The 24,355-nt window shown below is 32.6% G+C and overlaps 1 protein-coding gene across 1 annotated transcript; it reads right to left on the reverse strand.

Annotated features, from left to right (window-relative positions):
* Positions 1-2,162: 2,162 nt before the first annotated feature.
* Positions 2,163-22,803, reverse strand: LOC132724554 (SUMO-activating enzyme subunit 2-like). Its single transcript, XM_060709436.1, has 17 exons — positions 22,641-22,803; positions 16,239-16,322; positions 15,227-15,362; positions 14,502-14,602; positions 13,971-14,092; positions 13,268-13,335; positions 12,698-12,822; positions 10,938-11,037; positions 10,333-10,478; positions 9,829-9,922; positions 9,172-9,284; positions 8,561-8,716; positions 7,610-7,667; positions 6,829-6,867; positions 6,018-6,123; positions 5,102-5,238; positions 2,163-4,560 (listed from the first exon to the last, which is right to left on the reverse strand). The coding sequence occupies exons 1-17, from the start codon at positions 22,782-22,784 to the stop codon at positions 4,391-4,393; spliced, it is 1,899 nt and encodes a 632-aa protein (XP_060565419.1). The 5' UTR covers positions 22,785-22,803; the 3' UTR covers positions 2,163-4,390.
* Positions 22,804-24,355: the final 1,552 nt, after the last annotated feature.

The following is a 24,355-nucleotide window of genomic DNA, read 5'->3' on the forward strand; positions in this document are numbered from 1 at the left end:
CATATGGAATAATCTTGAACTTTAAATTACATTGTTAAATTTTTGAATTTTGATTATATTTTCTTAACTTTGTCATTAATTTATGGAAAGAATTCATACAACAAGTGTGACTAGACGGACCTATTTAAATTAAGAACGGTAAAACTTATTTATTTTTTTAAAGATGTGTTTTAAATGATTTATTTGTTTGCTCTTAGAAAAGTAATAAAAGTTGCGCATTGTCACCGACCAGCTGTGACTCTTGTTCTCTTTTAAATAACGTCAGGCAGAGTTAAATGATCACTTAAACATCTAACAATTAAACCTCATCCTCGACCAACTAAATCCCTTGTCTGTTGCCAGAAACACACTGTTTAAAAGGGAGTGAAATCCTGTATAAAGGACAATCCTGTTGCCACTTTAACATATAGGAAAATTATGTTGGTATATTAATCATATAGGAAAATTATGTTGGTATATTAATCATATAGGAAAATTATGTTGGTATATTAATCATATAGGACAATTATGTTAACACGTTAAACATACAGGGCAATCATGTTGACGCGTTCTACCTACGAGGAGAGTTCGAAAAATAATGCAAGATACTTTGTTTCTCAGCAACTGTTGGTAGTTTTACTGTTTTCTTTTGGTCTGCCCTTCGAAATATTCCCCACCTACCTAAACACAGCGTTTCAGAGGCTCGATCTATTTTTTGAAGCAGTTCTCGTACTCTTCAACAGGTAGACGTAGTTTTGGAAAGAGGAAATAATGGCAAGGGGCTGGAGAGTATGTTGGTGAGGGAGGACTTTAACCTTTTCCGATTCCAAAAACTCAGTCACGATGCGTGCCTTATGCGCTTGAGCGTTATCATGCAGGAATATGAGGTGCTTGAGTCCTGTTTTGGAGCGTCGGATTTGGTAGATCTTCTTCAATTTTCTTGCTGTTACAGTTTTCCCATTGGCACAGGAGTTTGCAGCATTGGACCCTTACTATTAAAGAAAATAACATACATAATCTTCTTTGTCAGCAAATGAGGTATCCATCGTGCATTGATTTTCTTAAGTTTCAGGTGCTTCTTTAAAATGTAATGAACTTGTGAACCGGACTAATTGTCTCACGATAAATATGGAATCTTTTTTTTAGCAAATCACTGATTTTTTTATGTTACATTTGGTCGTTGTTGTACACAATCAAATGGGCAGACAGCTGTTCCAGCGTCGACAGCTGTACCAGTATATACATGTTGGCGCGGGAAATACAATTGACGTACGATAAGTATTCATCTATTTTTAACATATCCAAACTGTGTTCGAGTAAATCAATGTTATGGATTCAAAGTAAACATCAATTGTATTTCCCGTGCCGACATGTATATACTGGTACAGCTGTTGACGCTGGAACAGCTGTCTGCCCATTTGATTGTACGTAGTGTTGTTGCAGGACGACCAGGGCGAACAGCATCTTTTAAGTTGCTGCAGCCCGCTCTTAAATTTTGGAATTCACCTGTAAACCGTGCTGAAAGACATTTGATTCTCCCCATGGATATCGCACACCTCTCTGTGAATATCTGTAGCTTACAAGCCAAGTATCGACCTACCTTTTATATAGGCCCTAATTTCGGGCACATTTTCAGCTCTTTTCCAGGCATTTTGTATGCAGTCTTATGAGTAGGCTTTGGAATAACGTGTACTGCACAGAGGTCAGTGAAGTTATGTTACGCACAAGTGGTTACTGTATCAACACGTGGTTGCTTTAAATTATCATGGTTTTCAAGCTTTGCGCCAGATAAAGTTGAACACTTGCATTATTTTTTCGAACGCCCCTCGTATAGGACAATCATGATGACACATTAAACATACACTGTATAGGACAATTCTATTGACACATTTTACATATAGGATAATCCTGTTGACATGTTAAACATAGAGGACAATTCTGTTGAACAGGTTAAACATAGAACAAATCTTTTCGACAGGTTAAACATTAAGATAATCCTGTTGTCATGTTAAACATATAGGACATTCATGAATGTTTCTTGTTGAACTAGCTCATTTTGGCAGAGAGCCGCGATGGTGAATATTTGTTAACCAGGTAGCAAAACAACTTTGTGTATAAAGTTAAGTACAAAAATATCAAAATTCTGAAATATTGATGAAAGTTTCTATGTTTAAAACAAGATATAACATTGACAATTAATTTATTGTTCATAAAATAATATAATGACCACATGATATGAAATATGACAATAATGAGAAAAAGACTTGAAATACAATCAGATTAGAGGGCGGGCCCACATAATGAATACAGAAATTAAGTAAGATTGACAGCACTTTAAACAACATAAACAAAATAATATACTCAGCATGAGAGTTATTGATATATTATTTGTAATACAGAAATTACTATATGTATATGTAACAATGGCTGAAACTAATAAAGTTACCTACTTTAAACAATAATACTACAGCTCTAAGAGAAAAGGCAGTAAAATGAATGCAAAAAGAGGCGTATGACAAATGTATAGTCTGTAGCACTGCAACAACGAATATAACCACTGTAGCACTATAAACAACAAAATAATATTACATCAGTTTCATAGAAACAATGTTATAAGTAGTTTTATAAGTCCTCTACTATAAAACAGTATACTATGCTTTTTTATCATGACTTTAATTTTTTTACCGTTAAAAACAGACATAACACAATGCAACACATAATGCACCTGACAACAAACAAATTATCATTTTAAAGCACATTTACTACATGCATATTGTTTATAACATACCCTGTTGTATTTGTGGAAAGGTCTAGCTTGATACTTTGGAATTAAGCAAATTACCATAACTAATAAATCCCCCACACTTTTGCAAAGAAACCTGAATTACCAAGTAAGTAAGCACAAATTTTATAACAGCTGATTCTTCCAGCACATAATCCAACAGAAAATAGCACAAAAAACATTCTAACTAATTGTAAATCGTTAATTTTTTTGTACTATAATCAACTTAGACACCTGTTTTGGAGATTTATTACCTGCAGGGGCGTTTATTACAGAATATACTGTAAGCAATCAACAGTGAAGAGCCTGGACAGATTTCACATATTAAAACTAGGCCTTGCTCTTTAATGGTGACATAGGCCTGTTATAATTGTTAACATTTAAAGAGCCAAAGCAGAAAAATGTACATTTAAAAAACTTAAACAATATAGAGTTGACTTAGAAAAATAATTACTCTGTGTGAAATATTGTACATGGCCTTATGGAGTAATGCATGATTTAAGTCTAAAAATAATTTATACTGTACTTATCATAGTATCTATGGCTTTTTACCTTTTCTTTAATATCGAGAAAAAAAACTTCATTTGTAACTACAGTAATCAATAAGCTTTAAACTACTTCAAATAAACAAAATAATGTCTGAAAGGAACAAAAATATATTTCACAAAAACAATTGGTCCTCTATGACAATTTATACATAATGTACTATATGAGTACTAAACACGATCTCTATGGTAACCCTGGTTTCAATGCTACGATCAAACTGTAACAGCTCAATAAAACTGTAACAGCTCAATAAAACTGTAACGGCTCACTCAAACTGTAACGACTCACTCAAACTGTAACGGCTCACTCAAACTGTAACGGCTCACTCAAAATGTTAACGCTTGAACAAACTGTAACAGCTTCGGTAATTTTTGAGAGTTCCAATCGTTGTGAGACAGTAGTGGAATGATAATCATTGTTGAACATGTAACATCTTCATCATCTTAACTTGCTTACACATTAAAGCAGCATGCCTCCCAGTCGGTGTTAATTTGTATGAAAACTTGGAAAAATTGGTTTGTGTACAAATTAAGTTCTTTATTCTAGCCTATGGCAATATTTAGCCACAGAAATTACCTATAACATGCTAAAACATGCAGAAATATCTATTACTTGGCTATTAGTTATGGCACATAATTTGGGTGATTAAAGTAGTAAATTCTGTCATATTTTCACAGTTTTATCTAGAGTGAATGTTTATACCCATCTTTTATGGATACATTTTGCATTACAGAAATATGTTTTTTGGAAGATTATTTCACTCATCTGGAGGCACGTTGCTTTACAGACTCATCATACATCATTGGAATAGGCAAGGTTCTTTCAAACTTCAAGCTTTACAAGCATAAATGGTTCACCACCAGTTTACTCAGTTTTCATGAAATCATTTCTATCAAATAACACACACTGTATTTGTTTATTGTACACTAGAAACTGCTTAACCTCTTCTAGAATATCAATATAAACAGTCCCTGTATTGGAAAGAATGTATTCAAAGTAAACTGTCTGTAGTCCAAGAAAAAATGTGTCTATTTGTTGAACTAGCAATGCAGGTAAACTGTGTTCAATTATTTCCGATTCAATTCATCCAATAACCAGAACATCATCATCAGTGGCTGTATCATTGTCGCCCATCTTTTTCATCTTTTTAGAAGGTGTTTCCTCGGATACATCGTCAAGTTTTCGTTTCTTTGCGGCGGGAACTTCCTGAGGTTCATCATCAACTATCATCAGATCGTCTTCTTCTTCCACTTCTAAAACAAAAACAATCTCTACAATTATTAACTTTTCTATTAGTTTGATTTTTTCATTGAACAGTTTTAAGTCACTATGGAGTCATGCGACTGCTTTCAGGGGGGGGGGGGGGGGGAGAGGAAATCGGAAACCAACTGTCTCTCCTTACATGAGCTAATACAGAGAGACACTGCATTTAGGTTACATGAATAATAACAGACTGAACTTAAATCTTGTCATAATTCAAAAAGTCATTCACCATCATATACTAATGTAATTTGAAATAAAATGCAAATTATGCAATATGCTATCAATATGCATAAAAAAAAAGAAATCACATTCCATTTATATGCAAAAAATAGAAATAAAATTTCATAATCCCTAAATCATGTAAATAGTACAGAAATCATTCCTCCTTCATCAATATTTTTCTCTTACACTTTACAATAATGTGAGACAAAGAGTTTCAATATGGACAAATCAAATAATTTTACAAATGGGACAACCAACATTCACTATAAAAAAATGTTCATCTGTAAACAAAGCAAAACAAAATCTGACCTGTATTTGAGGTACCAGCATGTCCGTTGTTTGTTGTAGTTTCACCCTGATCTTTAGCATTTTCAGCCTCAATTTTTGCTTGTAATTCATCCAAATCTCCGACTATAGCAAACATTTGATCATCCTCTAGCTTCTCCCTAAATTTAAAAACATTCTAACATTTAACCAAAACTGGCAGGCTTTTAATAATCATTTTGCTGTCTAAATTGCTTTAAAAATGCACCTATGTGGTCTTTCTTTGCAGATAGTCTTTTAAACAGGTTAAAGTCAACTTCCATTTTTTTTCCAAGTTTTTTTTATTCTGCCTTTCTTTTAGTCATTACCTAAATTGTTTATATTTTAACTTAATACTACAACTGTAATAGTGAAGTGTGTTTACATTTTTCATTTATATTTTTTTTTTTTATTTTTTTTTAATTTTCTTTCGAAAATTAACATATGTTTACTTAACATTATTAAATTGTTTTAGTAAACAAATTTGTCAATATCCATTGATTGGAAAGTAAAATCATTAGTGTTTTATGAGGTGAATGGGGTAATGTGGTAATTTCACAATGAGTGTTATATATCAGAACCCCATATAACGAAGTGTTTAGACCTTGGACGTAAACATGACCATTATAATGGAGTTGCAGTGTATATGATATCATATAGAATAGCACCTGCAAAAATTGAAGCACTTTATATTTCTACAATACATATAGCAGTATTTTATATTACACCCATGCTATCATATCTGCATTCCAGTGTTTTTTGTGGGAGAAAAACTATCTATTTTGATTACCCTCGTATCATTCAGGCCACCCAGAGTAGGATCATGGGATATGCATGGCTTGGAAAATATCCTTTTTTATGAAAATAGTGATTAAATAAAACTAAATTTGTAATATTAAACATCATATATTAAAGGACTTACTTGTGGACAATGATAACATTAAGGTTGTAATTTTGTAGGAAATCATCACATTTCAACACACTTTTGTTCTGTATACCAAAATCACTCAATAGTTTGTCATTATTTTCTGAAAATTTAAATATGAATATATTGTTATGCATGAATAAGATAGATAAAGTAAAATAAAATCTCTTTACCCACACTTATGTTGGGATTTGGAAAATTATGTCTTTGTTAACAAGTGTTCCCTTACAGAAGGCATTTTTGACTAATAAGTTACCGTTTATGAAAATGATTAACAGAAGAGAGGTTTTGGAAATCTTAGCACAAGGGTGATCTGTTCCATTGAGATAGAGACTGTTTAGTAATTTTTATGTGTTTTTTATCTATGCAGTAAATAAGAAATTGCATTAGCAGATTAATTGTTAAATTAGTCAGACACTGCTTCAATCATATATGACAATTTGTTGACAAGCTGAGAATGATTTTAGAACAGAACAGAACTTCAATTAGCTTTAACATAGAAATGAAGTTCGTAAATTAATTAGATGTCAACTATTGTAAGAGTTTCTTGTCCCCTGAGAGATGCAAACCTATATAAATGGTGGGCAAATTAGATTTTAAGCCACAATAAGAGTCACATAGTGACTAAGCTGAATGGAGGAAACCCAAGCTTCCCTTCCATATATAATATAATAGTTGAAACATGGCATTTTTATTAGGAAATGACTTAATTCAACAATAGCATACAAATGCCCAATTACTGTACATGTAATTAAATCCACAATAAAATGAATGCCCAATTAGTGAAACTTCCAATTAAAATAAATACCTTCAGTTTCACCTTCTTCACTGGAGATAATAATTGTTCCTGGAAATATAATTTATATTTTAGAATTACCTTATCTATTGATAACGGTGCTACATGATTATCTGAGGTATCAGTCGTTGAATAAAGGTGCTGTCAGACACAGTTATTGATCGTGAATGAAGAACAAATAGGTAACAATATACATGTATAATAATAATAAAATATTTCCAATAGGGAAGTATCCAAAGTCCCTGACAGGATTTAAACCCACAAGTGTTTTCAAATCAACAACCATAACCACTACAGATAAATCATTTCAGAAAGAGATAGAGGGCTTTGTTTTGATTGGGTTTTACATCACACCGACACAGTATTGGTCATTTGGCGACATTCCAGCTTTACTGGTAAAGGATGACCTCAAGTGCTCCTCTGTGCATTATTTCAGGCATGAACGGGCACCTGAGTAGAACCACCGACGTTCCATAAGCTAGCTGGATAGCTTTCTCACATGACAGAATCCAAAGTCCCTGTCGGGATTCGAACCCACAGTGGTGACGGGCAAGTGGTTTGAAGTCCATGAACTTAACCATTGGCCACGGACGCCCCACCCGAGATGTAGGGAAAATTGTAACAAACATATTGTCAACAATCATATTATCGCCAAAGAAATAAGCTGAGCTTGACCTATTACTGCTGTTAAACCTGTACATGAATTGTTCATCAAAGATACTCTCCCTACTAAGTATTTTGTTTAAAATGTTGTTTTTTTTGATAATCAAACAAACATGACTGTATAACATACCTTTACCATCATCTACTTCTACATCAGGAGCTACCATCCCTAAACCTCCCTTTAATACCTGTCAAATATACAATAAAAACATTTTGTATCTTATTATACCAATGTTTAACATGCAAATTGATATTATCACAAAATCGGGTATTCAGCTAATACTACATATTGTAGCATTCACCAATCTTATAACAAATTTTGCTTTTGAAATATTCTGTTCCAGACAAGGCAAAAGTAAACTTCAGTTATAATTTTTACCAATCCCTTAAATATTTTTTTAGGTCACTAGCATTCATCAATTTATAACATGATTCCGTGTGGAAACATTCTGTTTCAGACAAGGCCGAAGTAAACTAAGAGGTTTCAGTAATATGACCAACCTTCTTGTTTTTAATTTTACCCACCCCTTAAATATTTTTTGTGGTAAAAACATAAAATAGTCAGCATTCAAGTAAGTCAACCACATAAAAAGCCTCAAGATTACATTTATATTATTAAACATCTGAACTTTAAACGTGCATTTTTCTACACCAATGCACTCTTAATTAATATTAATCTCCCAAATATGTAACTGTTATATTACTCTGAAAACTAGGGAAATCATGTGATGATTAGTTAGTGGTTTTTATATAAATTTTATCACATTTTAATCCAACATCAGCAATCGCTTCACCTATATGGTTGCCCAGGATAACTAACTAGTAATTACAAATTTCTCTGCAAGTGATCAACTACTTATCCTACATGATTTTTGAAACAGTGTTGAGAGACAAATGACCATTAGACTCAATGTCTGAAATCAATTGTCATGAAGAAATTTTGCTTCCATGGAAGATCAAACAGGTGGCCCCTGGCCAACAAATCACATACTCTTCCTATTGAATTATGTGGACAAACCTTAATTATATGATAAAAAGATATATTTTTTATAACAGTGAATAAACTCTCCATATTTATTACCTGGTCGTCAAGCTGTTTGATTGTCATTTTTTGTGTATTCAGCATCACCGTAACTTCGTGTTTTGGGGCGCAAACATAACATTTTGGATTTGGTTTGTCTAGAGCACATGGCACAAGTAACTTCTTTCGTGGATTTGGCTGTCTGTTTAAATATACCTGAAAATCAGGAGTTTTAATTTTGAACTTCAATATTTCTTTATAATTGATTTTAATATGTGCCAAACATTTCTTGGTGATATTTTTCTTAAAAGGCATTAAAATGTCAATAACAGATAGCTAAAGAAAAGCAAAAAACAACAGAACAAGATGGCTATGATAGCCCTGAATTGCTCACCTGACATTTCAAAAAGATATCCAATCAAGATTGCTCGGACAGACAGCCGAACAGTGACTGATCACAATAACCCTTGGCAACTTTGCGCTTTGGTGGGCTTATAAAAGAACATACCACTACATCTAATGATTATATAGTAATGTAAGTATAAATGAACTTTAGAATAGACTGTTTGGTAAAATTTGGTTTGAGTCACCCTGCACTCTACATGCAAAAAATAAACTGATACAATGTAAAGATAAGACCATTCAACATAATTATATTATAAAGTACTCACAGCTTTACAAGTGTCAATATTTCCACTGAGTATTTTAAGAGATTCCATGACAATTACAGCCGCTATGATTGCGTTGGTCGTTGCTATTGCAGGTATTATGTTCCCAGCCATTGCTGAAATATACAAAACATATACTAGCTTGCTTGAATGGAACAGAAAGAGTACCTTCTTACCCTCACAGTAGATGTCAGGGGGGTATGCAAATAATTAAAAACTTATTGAAAATAAAAGCTTTGCAAATTAGCTTTTATACAGATACTGAAAATAATTAATTCAAATCACCTTTGCTGACTATTTTAATGAAAGTAACTTAAAATATCAATGAAGAAGCAGAATAATAGAAATCATTTTTACTAAAGTCAAGCCTAAGGGTAATGGTGGTTGAGGTGTCTGCCTCTCAACCAATGGGTTGTATGTCACAGCCCTTCTCAGGTCATGACCATTATTTCCTCACATGACACCAGTACTTGTTAGTTTCAAGAAGCAGACTAAAGGGAAGTCCAAAGAAGCTAAATGTTTTCTTCACAACATGGCTAAAAGATAATTATTTCCCTTAAGACTTAAAGCCAATTTGTCAAAAACAGTCTTAGACTACAAAAAGACAAGCAAGCCTAATTTTGGTATATTATACCTAGTATCCTTTATACTTGTACTTACATTTGATATCAAATCTAGTTTTTTCTGCTATACCAAATATATGTGCTCGTATATTGGCCGCACTTGCTACAAAATCCATCCCCGCATCATCATCCTTGAATTGTAAAAAATAATTTCTTAATTATAAAAATTAATGCTGATGTTACAAAATCATGAAAATAAAGCAAATTCACAGCTTTTAGATAATCTACAATTACATCTGTTATACTTTTGAGTATACACAAGAAATTTACTTACAATTATATGTGCTTGCATTAAAGATCAGCTATTAGTTTTGCAAAGTCTAGAAATCTCAAGAATTAAAAATAAAATAGTCAAAAATTGGTGTGCTTATAAATAAGCACAATAATTATTATAGTTATTATATATTATTACTATTATTATAGTTAATAATATGTAACATTTACTTCATAATCATAATAATAAACTGTTAGTAATGATCAAAAAATGTTTTTCTCCATATCAACGTATGTAAACTCGCTCAGTAAACTTGAGGATAATTACCTTATCCCAGACTAGCATTCCACCGTCCCCTTGTTTAGCGAGATCTGTTTTAAGGGTATCTATACTCCTAGCAAATATATCCGCACATTGTTGTAGTGACCAGTGTCTTTGATCTGATATTGTGCCCTGATCATCTTGTTTCTCGGCTGTTAATAAAACATTGTCATTGAAAAGTTATTTTCATCTGGCTTCAATTATGTTACTGACAGTGCTCATATGTGAAATCATAATTTGTATTTATTAACTTTATTTATAAATCATACTTATCTTAGAAAAAGTCTTGAAAAAAATTATTATATAAGACATTCTGTAGAAGACAAACATGTAAATTTGGCCCTCTCTCTCTCTCTTTCCAGCTTGATTATCTAACATTTATAAACATCAATAAACTTTCTAACCTCAGCAACATAACGCAATTAGTTATAAAACCATCGAACTTTGTTCTTAATAACTGACTTTTTTCCCTCCTATATAACCAGTACCTCCCATATTCTATCGCAACAATTTTCTTCTATATAACCAGTACCTCCCATATTCTATCATAACAATTTTCTCCTATATAACCATTAACTCCCATATTCTATTATCACAATCAAATATATTACCTGTATGTGAGAGATTGTTCCAGTCCAGTGGTAATGGAGGTCGTCTTTTCTTCCACAATGCTTCCATTGATAATAAATATTTTATATCATCTCTAAACATCTGAAAATATAAATTTATCATATATCATCTGTTAAACACATCAATTTAATTGATTAACATACTGTACTGTATTTGTCTGTTTCATGTTAATAGCAATTTATATATGAGCCGCGTCACGACAAAACCAACATAATGGGTTTGCGACCAGCATGGATCCAGACCAGACTGCGCATCCTCTTACAGACCCTATAACAAGTAAAGAAACTGATAGCGCAAACCCATTACGTTGGTTTTGTCATGATGCGGCTCATATATTGTTAGGAGACACAGTCGGCCACACGAGGTCTTCCTCCATTAGTAAAGATGGAAACTCTATATATTACGTTAACACAGTTGATATCAAAAATATATATAACCTGATGAGGGGTGTATCTTATCCGAAATCACAAGTTACAAGAGCTGTCCGTAAGACAGCGCGCTCGACTTTTTTATTGCTTGCCAATAAAAAAAGTTTTTGCAGTAAAAGGCAATACAAGAATCTCTGTATTTTTAAAGTGAACTAGTTGTTTGATACCCTTGAATATTACAGCAATGTTTATATGACATAATTTATGGTAAAGTGAACAAGTGGATAGGAATGAATTTTTTTAGATTTTTTAAGTTTTTTAGTGCTTGCCTATAATACAAAACATTGACAGTTAAGGGCCATAATTCAAATAAAATCTTTGACAGAATTACCTTCTCCTGGACATGTTTGGGAATCATGATTGTAAACAAGTATTCCAACTTTCAAATTAATATCTCAAACAGTTCAGTCAAAAAGTGGACTGGTACTAAAAACTTAACCAAGATTCTAAGTCGATAAAAGGCCTTAATTTTTAAAACAAATCCTTGACAGAGTTACCTTCTCTTGCGTACAGATGGGGGTAATGATGTGAAATAGCATTAAAAGTTTCAAAGCAATATCTCAAAGGTTAAGGCAATAAGTGGATTTTACCCATATTCAATGTATTTTCTAAGTCAAAAAGGGGCATAATTCTGTCAAAAACCTTGACAGAGTTATGTCCTCTTGTCTGTTGATGAAGGTCGTGATGGTAAACAAGTATGGTCAGTTTCAAAGCAATACCTCCAATGGTTTTGAAATAAAGTGAGGTGGTACAAAAAACTTAACCAAGCTCAATACACTTTTTAAGTCAAAAAAGGGCCATAATTCTGTCAAAAACCTTGACAGAGTTATGTACTCTTGTCTGTAGATGGAGGTTATGATGGTGAACAAGTATGGTAAGTTTCAAAGCCATACTTGTAATACTTCTGAAATAAAGTGGGGTGGTACGAAAAACTTAACCAAGGTGTGACGCCAACGCCGACGCCGACGCCGGGGCGAGTAGGATAGCTCCCCTTTTCATAGAAAAGTCGAGCTAAAAATGAATATATATTCATGTGTTGTTCCCCCCTCAAATCCTTTGAACTTATAGTGCATATATAAAATTTCTAAGATACATGTAATTACATAAATTATATTTAAAGAAAAGTGTACCTGGTTGAAATGAAATAAATCTGGCATGAATTTTGCTTCACTTAATTATTCATAATTTTTACTTTAGGTGTATTTCAAATTACATAACATTTTAGTTAGTAAAGTTTATATTGCAAAACAAAAAATATACATTATACAACACAGAGAGAAAAGAAATGCTGAAAATGACAATTTTAACCTTACTTTATGAAAGAGTTTTTCTGGATCATATCCTATATCTTGTGCCCAGCCTCGTGTAGATTTTCTCTCTATACCTCCAGTTACATCTTTCTTCGCATCGGAATCTAGAGCTGTCTGTCCAGCTTCACCTATTTCATCAAATATTCCTCATGAAATTAATATATAACATCATATGGATGTTGTATTTTGTTTTGGAAGTGCAGCATTTCAATCACAATATGGTAGGCTGACATTGAAAGAGTACTTTTTTGTTCTGTAACAAAACTATGTAATAACACTCAATATCTCAACATAACTCAGTTTAATGAGACCGATAGATAAATTTATTGGAATATACAAAGTCTAAAATAAACATTACAGATTTCTAAGACCAGTCTAAAAGAATGTGAGTTTTTTTCATTGGTCAATTTTTATTATAAACTTTAAAACAGCCAATCATTAAATCAACTTACCTGCAGACTGGTCTCCAATCTTAACTTTTAAGATTTTTGCTTTCAGTTAAAGAAGATATTTAATTGTCAGATATAGAAAACTAAAACTACAGTTAAGAAAACAAACTGACGGTAAGTATACCAGTAAGTTCTGGATCTGCCGTGTCTGGTGATACATCCTGATCCGGATCTTCTTCTCCAAACAACTGACTGAAACAATTATACCATAAAAAGTTGATAATACAAAGTGTTTGATAAACAATAAAAGCATGAAAAGGAATTAATATATGAGTTTTGCTTGTTTTCTAATCCATATATATTGTGATGTAAATGATACATGCTAGAAAAAAAATATGTTTAAACTAAATAAAATATGCTTAACTTAAAAAGCATAGCAAAATTTTGATGAGAATCGGTGACAAAAATATTTAAGTTGTTCAGATTTAAGCCATTGCATTTTCAGTATTTGTCATTTACTTTCATACAGTTAAAGACCCTAGATGTCTATCAGACTATTTGTACATTATTTCTGGATTAAAACAGTTATGAAAATAATAATAGCTTCTGTATGGAAATAAACTAGTAAAATCAGGTGATTTCCTCAATAGAAAGAATTTTACATTCCAGAATGTGATTCTAAGTGGCAGATACAAAGTAAGTAATTATAAGCCAATGATCACGACCAGTAAGCCAGTGAGGCCTGACAGCATAGAATGCTATCATGATGTTGTTATCCTAAACTAATTCACACAGGTATAAGTCTAAGAACAAACAATACATTGTGAACAAAATAAATCTGCCCCTCAAGTTAACTACTGATATTTCAAGAAAGGAACTTAGATTACTTGAAGAGATGTTTTGCCCAGACAACACAATGTATGGGCTCTGATGGGGTGTTTCTAATGGTACATCCAGGGAATGTCTTCTGTGTGGGTTTAGGTATACATTCATAACATTCTGTAAGACCCTGTCAAATTATATATATACATAGTATTATATACTGCTTTAATATATCAATTGGGAATGTCTTTTTAAGCATTACAGAATATAATATTTTTTACATCTTCTCCATGGTACTAAATATGCAAATTATAGAAGAATAGCAGGCCATATTACTTGATGAGTACATATTTTCGGAAGATTCAGTAATTTTTTAGTCTAAAAGAGATAGTTGTACCCTAATCAAGCACATATAAGCATATATTCCTTAAGCATTCCTTTATCAAGAAACAGTAACAAAAGCAAACAATGTGAAATTTGTAAACATACCATCTATATCATCCTATTTTTCTTATTCTGTTAGTTTCATTTACAAAGGAAAGTCAAGCAGCAAAAAATATAAATCACGGCTTTAAGATAAAAGATAAAACACCAACCTTTTTGATGACCGTAACTTGACCTAGATATCCTGCCGTACCGCTCTCAATCAAAGGACGATCTGCTGCTAAACACATACGATTTACATGATTTCTTGCAGCTGTAATATTATATATAATCAAACTATAAATTTCCACTTTCTGTTATTATTTACAAGAACAAAAAATATTTCATACAACTTTATATTACCTAGAATACATACAGTTTAAACATATATTTTTATAATGATTTTGTATTTTCAGAATTTTTTTTCCATTGTTACAAATAGTGACTAAAATACTTGAAAACAACAAACTGAGTTTCGTAGAATTAAAAAAAAAATCTTTCATCAAATTTCTATAAAAGATATAATAAAGATTCAATTTCTGGTAGACAAAAATACCAGATAATATCTGCACAAACAGGTAAATAATGTTATTAAAACATTAAAAAGTTCTATTACATTCTTAACCCTTAGCCTGCTGGTGACAACTGAATCTACCTATGTGACCAGTGCAGACCAAAATCAGCTTCATCTAACCAAGGTCTGACCTGTCCACTACTCAGTCAGTACATACTTTGAAATTTGCCCCTAATAAATGATGAATATTCTTGTCCAGACCGAAAGAGGGTCAACTCCATTAAAGATATTTAGTTAAGCAAGGGTTAAAATTATATTTAATGTGGGACGGGTATAAAATATAACAAAGAAAATATCAAGATATCTTATAATCCAATTTGTTACCTCTGTTGTCTAAAGCATTCATGACAATATCAAACTTCTGGAAGAAATCGATGCCATAGTCAGAAGTCATCACACTGTCATGATATGCCACAATGTTAGCATCAGGGTTGAACCTTAATGCACTTTCCTTAGCAACCTGTCAAATAAAGGAGCAAAATAATGAAGTCATGTACAGACTAGATGTCGAAGTACAATGTACATGTACGTCTATTTTCTAAAAAAAATAAACTGGCAATGTCACATTGCCATTCATTACAAAATAATGAGATCATCTAAGACTAAATGTATATCAAGGTACAATTTTGCACAGGCTCTCGAATTCGAGTGAACAAAGTTTGAAGACTGATTTCCTTGACAAAATAAATTTATATTTCCCATACATTCCTTACAGGGACTGTTAATTTTCAGAAAGGACTTCTTGAATCTTCACAGAAAACATGGTTAAAAAGTTAGTGCTGAATGTTGTATAAGCATATTAAATATATATTGTAAAGACACATTTGTGACATACAAAATAAACTCAGAATGAAAGCTTTACAAATGTATTGTAAACTTTTCTTCTATAACAAATCTGTTTACTTTTATATCATTGTTTAGGCATTAAATAAAGTTTCATCTTGTAACATGCTCCAAAATGTATAAAAAAATAATTTTGTAAGACTTTAAGTCACACCCACACATATCATATGTGTGGGTGTGACTTAAAGTCTTACAAAATTATTTTTTTATATGATATGGAGCCTTTCCAGCTTTACTGATGAAGGTAGACCTAATGTGCATCTTCTGTGCATTATTTTAGGCATGAGGGGGCACCTGAGTAGAACCACCGATGTTCTGTGAGCTAGTTGAATACATGTAGCTTCCTGAATCCTCATATGCAAGAACCCAATGTATCTGACAAGATTTGAACCCACAGTGGTGAGGTGCAAGTTATTTGAAGTTGGCGACCATAACCACTTGGCCATGAAGGCCTTATAAAATTATAAAAGCTGGCAAAATTCTGTCAATTTACCTGTGATTTTGATTTTCCAACATGTTCCTTTCTGAACAGAAACTGTCTGTTTAAATTACTCACATCAATTGTATCCAAGTCAATCTGAAACCAAAAACAGAAATACAAGCTGATATTAGCGCATTATCTCATATTCTAACACACTTCACATTATTCCCCATTCAAATAGATAAAACAGACCAGTACATTATCACACATTATATGCATGGAATGAAAAAAGGAATGTTTACATGTCAGATGACGTCTGACAAAACCTTAATAAACCAGATGATGTCAGGAAAATTACTTCTACAGTCAATGCAGCATTTTTCATGCATTGTAGTATAATAATGCACAGTACTGTACAAATGCTTTGTAATAAATCACTTGGGCCTATTAGTCTCTGTGACTAGATTTCTGTTAATTTAACTCCAACCATGCATTTTTCTACAGCAAAACAGTCAATTGTTTGGTATCTATTTTCTAAATACAAGGTTTATACACAACTGTTTTACCTTATATAGCTTTTTGATACACAAAATGTGACTTAAAGTGGATTTACTTAAACAATGTGGTGAGAAAAAGGCTTTGTTGCTAATGGTAAGTGATTTTGGGTGTTTTTTTGTTTTTGTATTTTTTTGGCTTTTTCTTTCAAGAGTGGGTGGTAGGTTATGAAAATGAATAATTAAAAATTCCATTTGTAATAACAATGATATCATAACTGGTATAATATCTTAACAGTAAATATCATCTAACAGAAAAAAGCATGTCCCCTTACAAAATCACCATTACTGACCATGTGAATCAATGTGTCTGCCAATACATTGAACAATGATGTGTCCATAACTAAACAATAATAATCTGACTTGATTTAGTATACTTTTTGATCTAACAGTTACAGCAATATTTTACAGCATGGTTTTGCCATTTCAATATGACAGTGATTGTTTCTATCTATCTATAAATAATGCATCACTTTTTTTAGTTTTTTGTACAGGTGTGCATCAGTGAAAGAAATTAATAGAAATACAGGAGAAATGCAAATTGACTGCACATCGGGCCTTGGCCTAGGCTACATGGACTACATACCTGTGTACATTTAAAAGGAAATAGAAAAACACATAAAAAATACATTTCACTTTAAACCTATTGTTGTTTCCTTGGACAAGAAATTTTACACTCATTGCTCAGTACTTGTTGGTTTCAGGAACGGATTCAAAAGAGTGCCTATAGGCTTAATAATAGGGTTATACTGTTATTAGCTTCCTACAGATCAATTCTAGTTGGGCACTGCCATTTTTAATGTAACTCAATGATAATCAGTGGGGTATTCCGATAACAGAGCAATAGCAACTTTTTGGCTTAATAATAATCTTCGAGGTATTCCGAGTGAAAACGGGAGCGGGACATGAAATACCAAGATGAAACCTTTAAAAGGGAAATATATGTAAAATAAAATATGAAGTATCATTTTAACCAGCTTCCCCATTTACAGAATTTGCCTAATTTCATATGTGTAGTTACAACCAGTATTGCAACGAGTTCATGAACAACCTTAAAGGACTTAGCAGTCTGACATCAATCCTTGTGTATCTAACTAATATAAGGGAACATCACTTCTGACTTAGTTGACTTGATTTTGAGTCATTTCGGCCCCAAGACGTATCGGCCCCAAATTATCAAAGACATTTCGGCCCCAGACGTTTCGGCCCTTTACCAAATCGGCCCCATATTTAGTTAGTAGTAATCAAAACAAACAGAACAAAACATAAACTTTATCAAACACTGAAACATTTTTTATCTGCTTATTATCAACAAGTTTTTTTTTCAAATTTGAACGATTAAAAAGCAAGACACAGAACAGTACAAACATTTATTATCAACAACTATTAAAGTAATAGTAAGTGACGAGTTTTAGCAATACAATACAACACATAACAGTTAAAAAATTATAAGATAAAACAAACAATACTTTGTAAACAGTCATTTTGTATATATAAAACAAACATTTTTACAATAAAAGTTATGGATTTTCAATCACAGCATATATTATCAAGAAATTATATCAAATCATAAGTTAAAAAATCTTTGATATTACTAACGGCTAATTAGCAATACACTATAAATAATTAATTTGTTAAACCTTGAAAAAAAAACATATATCTAAAGTGTTAGCTAAATGATTAATAGAGATCAAAAGATAATGATTTTTGAAGTATATTTGTAATTAATTTTGTTAATCAAAAAGTTTTTGCATTTGTCAACGGTTTTATAAAATAGCGATTAAGTGTCTTTATTTAGTTGTATTTATTGTTACACCTTGAAAAAAGCATTTATCTCAATAGCGATTGATAGATCATCTATAATGGATTATCAATCAAGGATTAAAATGTCATAATTGTTTGTGTGCCATCAATCAATCAATGTCTACTACAATTTTTAACGATTTTACAGTCTTCGCCTTAATTTTTTATCAGCACTAGCCCAGTCGGGCTAGCAGCTTACAAATTTTACTAGCCCAAACACATTTTAACTAGCCCGAACCAAAATGGTATTTTTTGCATACATTTTGTACAAATATAACACTTTCTATATGTTTTATATACCATTTAACATTATTAAAATATCAACTAATCAACTTTTCTTCCTTTCATTATTTAAATAAGAAGAGTTTAAACTACATATGAAAAGAAGATATTTTGATATTTCTGTGGCATTGTCCACAGACACTGAAAAAAATGTTTAAAAACTGAAAATACTCTTCTCCTCGTTTACTGTAACCATGTCGGCTGATACATGCATTGACAACATATTTATATTCCTTTTCGTATTACTTTTATAATATTTTTTTTTGGTGTGTTCCTTTTTGGCTTAGTGCCTTCAAAATACAAGAGAAAAGACATATTGTGAAGCATGAGATGACGCCTAATAAATGTCTAACAATCAACATTTCATAAGCGTTAAGTTCAATAAAGCTGCAAATAATTTTTAGGGCCAAGGTGGTTTACCCATCAAAATCTAGAGTAAAATGAAAATTCTGGGGTAAAATTTATAAAAAGAATTTGCATTGTTTTGTTATCAAATTTCATTGCCTTCTAAAAAGTTCCTTTCTTTACATAAATCAGACTGACTTATAATAAAATATTAATTCAATGTGAAATAATACAAAACTTGCTCTGTTATGGCAGGCTTCCCTAGACTAGGGTTTGTTTAGGATACACAGCAAATTAATGACAAGACTCATTTTTTTGTTGCTGACATGTTGTTGTTTGAATGTGTCACATTCTTTTACAATCAGCTACATGGTCAGCTAGTCCAACTAATTAGACTTGTCAAAGAGACACCGAGATAATTTTGGACGGGCGCTGTCTTTTTCCAAGTCCAACCACGAACTGCATTTTTATGCACGGACGCTTCCCAATTAGAAGTTGTTGGGAGCGAAAACTAGAAAAGTTTCAAAGAAACGGTCTACATTACCTGAAAGAGAATCGTTTTTTATGCAAGGTTCCAAATTATCATACTTCAAAGTCGAACAGAAGTCTAAATATTCCACTTTAATTTTTTTAATCGTTGAAAATTATTGAAAGCGGCCATATTGGAAAGCGGTGTCATGGTAAATTTGTAAACACTGGTAAAATCCATGGTGTAACACAGGTATCGGTGGCAATCGATTGTATTTGCCAAGCTTTATTATACAATTTGTTTATGTTATTTATATGAATTATTGCAGGAATAACTCTTTTATTCACACACAAATATTTCAGCATTAAAAAGAGAATGAGTAAAGGAAATTATGATAACCTTACTTAGAAATTAAATAGTTTATGATGTCCGATGTCAGATCATACTGCATTTAAGTCCGTTTAAATTTGTCAAATTAGATATTATTAAGTTGGATTTTTTTAACATCTGTGATCATTAGGTGAAATTTCTGAACTACCTTTTATATTTATAAACCCTGCCATGATTTCCCACATACGAAAAAATACAATGTAATTGTAGGTACATCTTAATGAATTATAATTATACTATACATGATGAAGCAAAAGAAGAATTTCAATTTATATTACACTCCATATCAATTTCTAGTTTATTATCTTTAAAAGAAATTGAGGACGGTTGTGTATGGGAAGAAGTTCAAAAACAACCAAAAATAACTTTTAAAACTCTGAAAAAAAAATCTTAAAATTTCTAACTATAAAATGGAATTTCAGACAGTCCTCAGTAAAATACCATTGTCGCACAGATTTGACGGGGTTTATGATAAAAACACAGCAAGCGGAAAATTAGTTGACCGTTATTTAGATGTTGAATAGCATAACAATGTAAGACAGATGGGAAAATGGTTTGGAACGACTGTCGCAAAAGGCACCCAAAACCTCTGATACCCATTAAAAAATTCCATGTTATCTAGTTCCGTTGAACGGCACCTCGAATGTGTCACATTGAAAGATCCATGATTACCGCCGTATTATGTACACATCTGTGGATGTTTGATTAAAAATTTCAACATTATTATTTTAAGTGATCAATTCTGTTTGAGGAAAAAACAGGCGAAAGGGAGCACTTGAACCTACCAGAGCCGTCTTTGCACTCCTGTGTATTTAGTGTTTCTATTTTGCCAGTTTCAGGCGTTTTTGGTGCGGTTTTTTGGAGGGTGGGATACATGAATGTGGATAAGTTTTTTTTCTGTTTCTTTACATTTTTCTGCTTGCTTTGCCGAACCTTGTATTGCATAATCATTATCTGTTTGTTACGTTCGAGTATACATGTATACAATATGATAAAACAAGGTGAACAAGGAAAGGCGGCGTTCAATGAACGCAAACCCCACAACGACCCAGGAACATGAAACCATTGGCAAGGAGCCCAGGAGATCCTAAATTAAAACGGGAGAGGGCGCAAGAGAGAGCCACGGGCAGGCTTATCACTAAAATGTACTTGAGAAGGAAATCAAAGAAAATTAATAAATGAATGATTAATAGGACCACTAAGTTAACGAGCACAGGGGAAGGGGATAGGAAATTCGGGGGAGGGGCGAAATAAAACTAGGGGCAAAGGGAAGAAAACTTACCATAGACGAGAAAACAACAAGGGACACAAACAAAAGTGTCACCAAAACAGTATGAAACAACAAGACATACACCTTATACATTTATAAGTCTCTTAATCTGTTCATTTGAAAATTCTGATCTTCTCAATGACTTTTTTTTTTAATATCCTCTACTTAAAATTTATTCAATTAAAAATATGTGACCCTTCCTTAATAGTTAGTTACACAGCATATGGCTGGATCACAATAAAATTCCTTTTTAGTAAATTAATAAAGTACGTCAAAGACATTTAACTTTATCAATAGGTTTAATTTGGTATTATATATCGGCAATCGGTGAAAAAGAGCTCTTGAAATATTATTTGTACAAATACTGAATAATTTGAAGTGTATTTCAAATAGTTTCCTTCAATATTTCTTTTACGTTCTTAATTATCATATAAATATGGCATGTATAAAATGAAGTCAGTATTTTTCCGAGAGTGACATTTGGCAGTCATTAGCAAGTAAACAAGAAGGCAAACCACCAATTGATAAATGTTGAGTATATGGATTAAAATATTTAAAAATATTAAAACGACAGTACTTGTACAGAGCCTATTTGCGACCATTGCATTTTAGGTTAAATACAATGATACTTTTCAATAGTATTTTGATAATGCACATATTTATTAAAAAATTATGAATAGATTTATTTCCCCCGATATTTCGTTTAATTTAATCTTCATCGCGTAACCCACACTTACCTGCTAGACACACTGGTAGCTACTACCAGCTTTCACGGAATCGATTTTTTACGATGACGTCATAACATGTCCGCCTAAGATATAGTAGACAGTACAAAATTGAAATAAATCGCATGTATGCGTTAAGACAGGTACAATCTACTATTTTTTCTAGGAGAAGTTTGTACTAAAATTTATATTCTATTGATCTTTAGAGGTAATTGAAGTTACTTTCAGGTTTAAGCAGTAAAAATCAGTCCAAAACTATCGATAGTGTTACCGGTAGATTTCCGTGCGTTAAAAATGACAGTTAAAATTAGGCGTAACGGTTTGACAGTAAGAAAAAAAGTCTGTAAAATGGGTCAAACCGTTCACGCCAAATTAATTAGGCTAGGGCCGAAACGTCCTGTTTAACATGTTTGTGACACTGCTGTAAAGGGAGAAGTCACTTGTGACCAATTGATCAGCTCTAAGTCGAATCATCTCAATATACTGACTGAGCTACAGTACTCAAGCTGTTGTCTATCAAGTTACAAGGGTTTATGATTCACAGTAAGGTAATTTTAATGAAGCACACTGTCGCCGGTAAACAAAGAAATCAAGGAAAATAAACTCATTTCACTTTCAAATATAAAGTTTAATTACCGTTTCAATGTTAACAAATCCAGTTAACACCAAGTTTTTTAGCAATTCACATCCAATTCCACCAGCGCCAACGACTAAAACTTTACATGAAGCGACTTTTTCTCTAACATTTTCTGCAAGAACTCCGACCATGGAGGCAGCCATTTTTAAAGGATGAGTCTAATAAAGCGATGATTTAAATATCGTCATCATCGTCGTTAGGTACGGTATATTTCCCGTAAGGATCCGTTTTTTTCAACCTGTTTAAAAATATTTCAATGGATATTTGAGCCGCGTCACGACAAAACGAACATAATGGGTTTGCGACCAGCATGGATCCAGACCAGCCTGCGCATCCGCGCAGTCTGATCACGATCCATGCTGTTCGCTATCAGTTTCTCTACTTGTTATACGGTTTGTAAGCGAACAGCATGGATCCTGATCAGACTGCGGGGATGCGCAGGCTGGTCTGGATCCATGCTGGTCGCAAATGCATAACGTTGGTTTTGTAGTGACGCGGCTCATTTGTACATGATATTTAGCATGCAAAATTAATAACACTACATAATAATATTTATGGGCACTAGAGGTTCGGGCTTGCACCTAACACATGGGGAAATGATACAGAGCTTACTGGCTATATGAAAGCATACATTTATATGGCTTAAAGAGAGGACCGGAGTTAACTTGAGCCGTTTTGCTTTGAAAATGATTGTCACCGCCCCCTTCCCTTCAAAACATTCTATTTTGGTTGTAACATTCCAGAGTTATGTTATAATTAGTTAATTTGATCTGTGTTGCACCTGTGACATACGTCAATTTATGCCCCAATGTTATAATATTTCTGAAGGTAATCATCTTAATTACTCTACTACAATTAATTCGAATATTTCTTTAATTTAAATATGTGTATTAATTTTCAAAGAATATTTAAATCTTACTGAAGAAAAAACATATTTGAAAGTATCACGTTGTTTAACATTTAATTTAAATCAAGCAATTTTGATTTTATGGTCCCCAGTGTAATTCTGTGATGATCTTTTTTGTCGAAACATACATTTTTTATAATGGAATTAAAGACTGGAATGATCTGTCAGAATATATAAAATCCATTAACAATTTTGTACAATATAAAAAAACTGTAAAAAAGTACCTACTAGAAAGTTATAAAAGGCTAGCAGAAGACGTATATGTGTACTTCTAATGTGTCAGGGACTGTGATCCAAATTTTGTTTGTGATAGAGATACTAGGTTTATCTAAAAAGGGCAAACTTTTATAAATATATTTCCTTTTTCAACCAAAATCTTGACCAAAGTTAGTTCGATTAGTTTTATTTGTTTCGTTTTCCTGTTTTTTAGGGGGAAAGGGTCTTCTTCTTCCAATAATGTACATAACCCACTCTGGGGCATTGACGTAGTGTATGTACAAAGTGTTGTGCGGCGAATAAGTGCATATCTAAAAGAAGAACATGTTAAAAATAAAATCGACTCCGGCATATTAGGGCCCCATGACTAGTCCTCCCTTGAATGCCTCAAGGTTGACTGCTGTGGCTAGGTGCTCTGGAAGCTGGTTCCACAGGCGGATGGCCGAAGGTACAAAGGAGAACTTCATGGTGTCTGTTCTGCAGAATGGGACATGGAATCTGTGTCCGTAGCCATGGCCACCAAGTGTCAGGGGGGTGGAAGTACTGTGCAGCGTAATTATGTATTTTTTATTTCTATGGACCCCATTGGAA

This window comes from Ruditapes philippinarum, unplaced genomic scaffold (assembly GCF_026571515.1).
Source record: "Ruditapes philippinarum isolate M1 unplaced genomic scaffold, ASM2657151v2 ctg257_1_1_1_1, whole genome shotgun sequence".
Lineage (NCBI taxonomy): Eukaryota > Metazoa > Mollusca > Bivalvia > Venerida > Veneridae > Ruditapes > Ruditapes philippinarum.

Excerpts from the sequence above, each read along its gene's own strand:
- LOC132724554 (XM_060709436.1), bottom strand. The coding sequence starts at position 22,784 with ATGGCTGCCTCCATGGTCGGAGTTCTTGCAGAAAATGTTAGAGAAAAA. Across the intron at positions 15,363-16,238 it reads TTGGAAAATCAAAATCACAG|GTTGCTAAGGAAAGTGCATT; the intron begins GTAAATTGACAG and ends TTTATTTGACAG. Across the intron at positions 14,093-14,501 it reads AAGTTACGGTCATCAAAAAG|GGTCTTACAGAATGTTATGA; the intron begins GTTGGTGTTTTA and ends ATAATTTGACAG.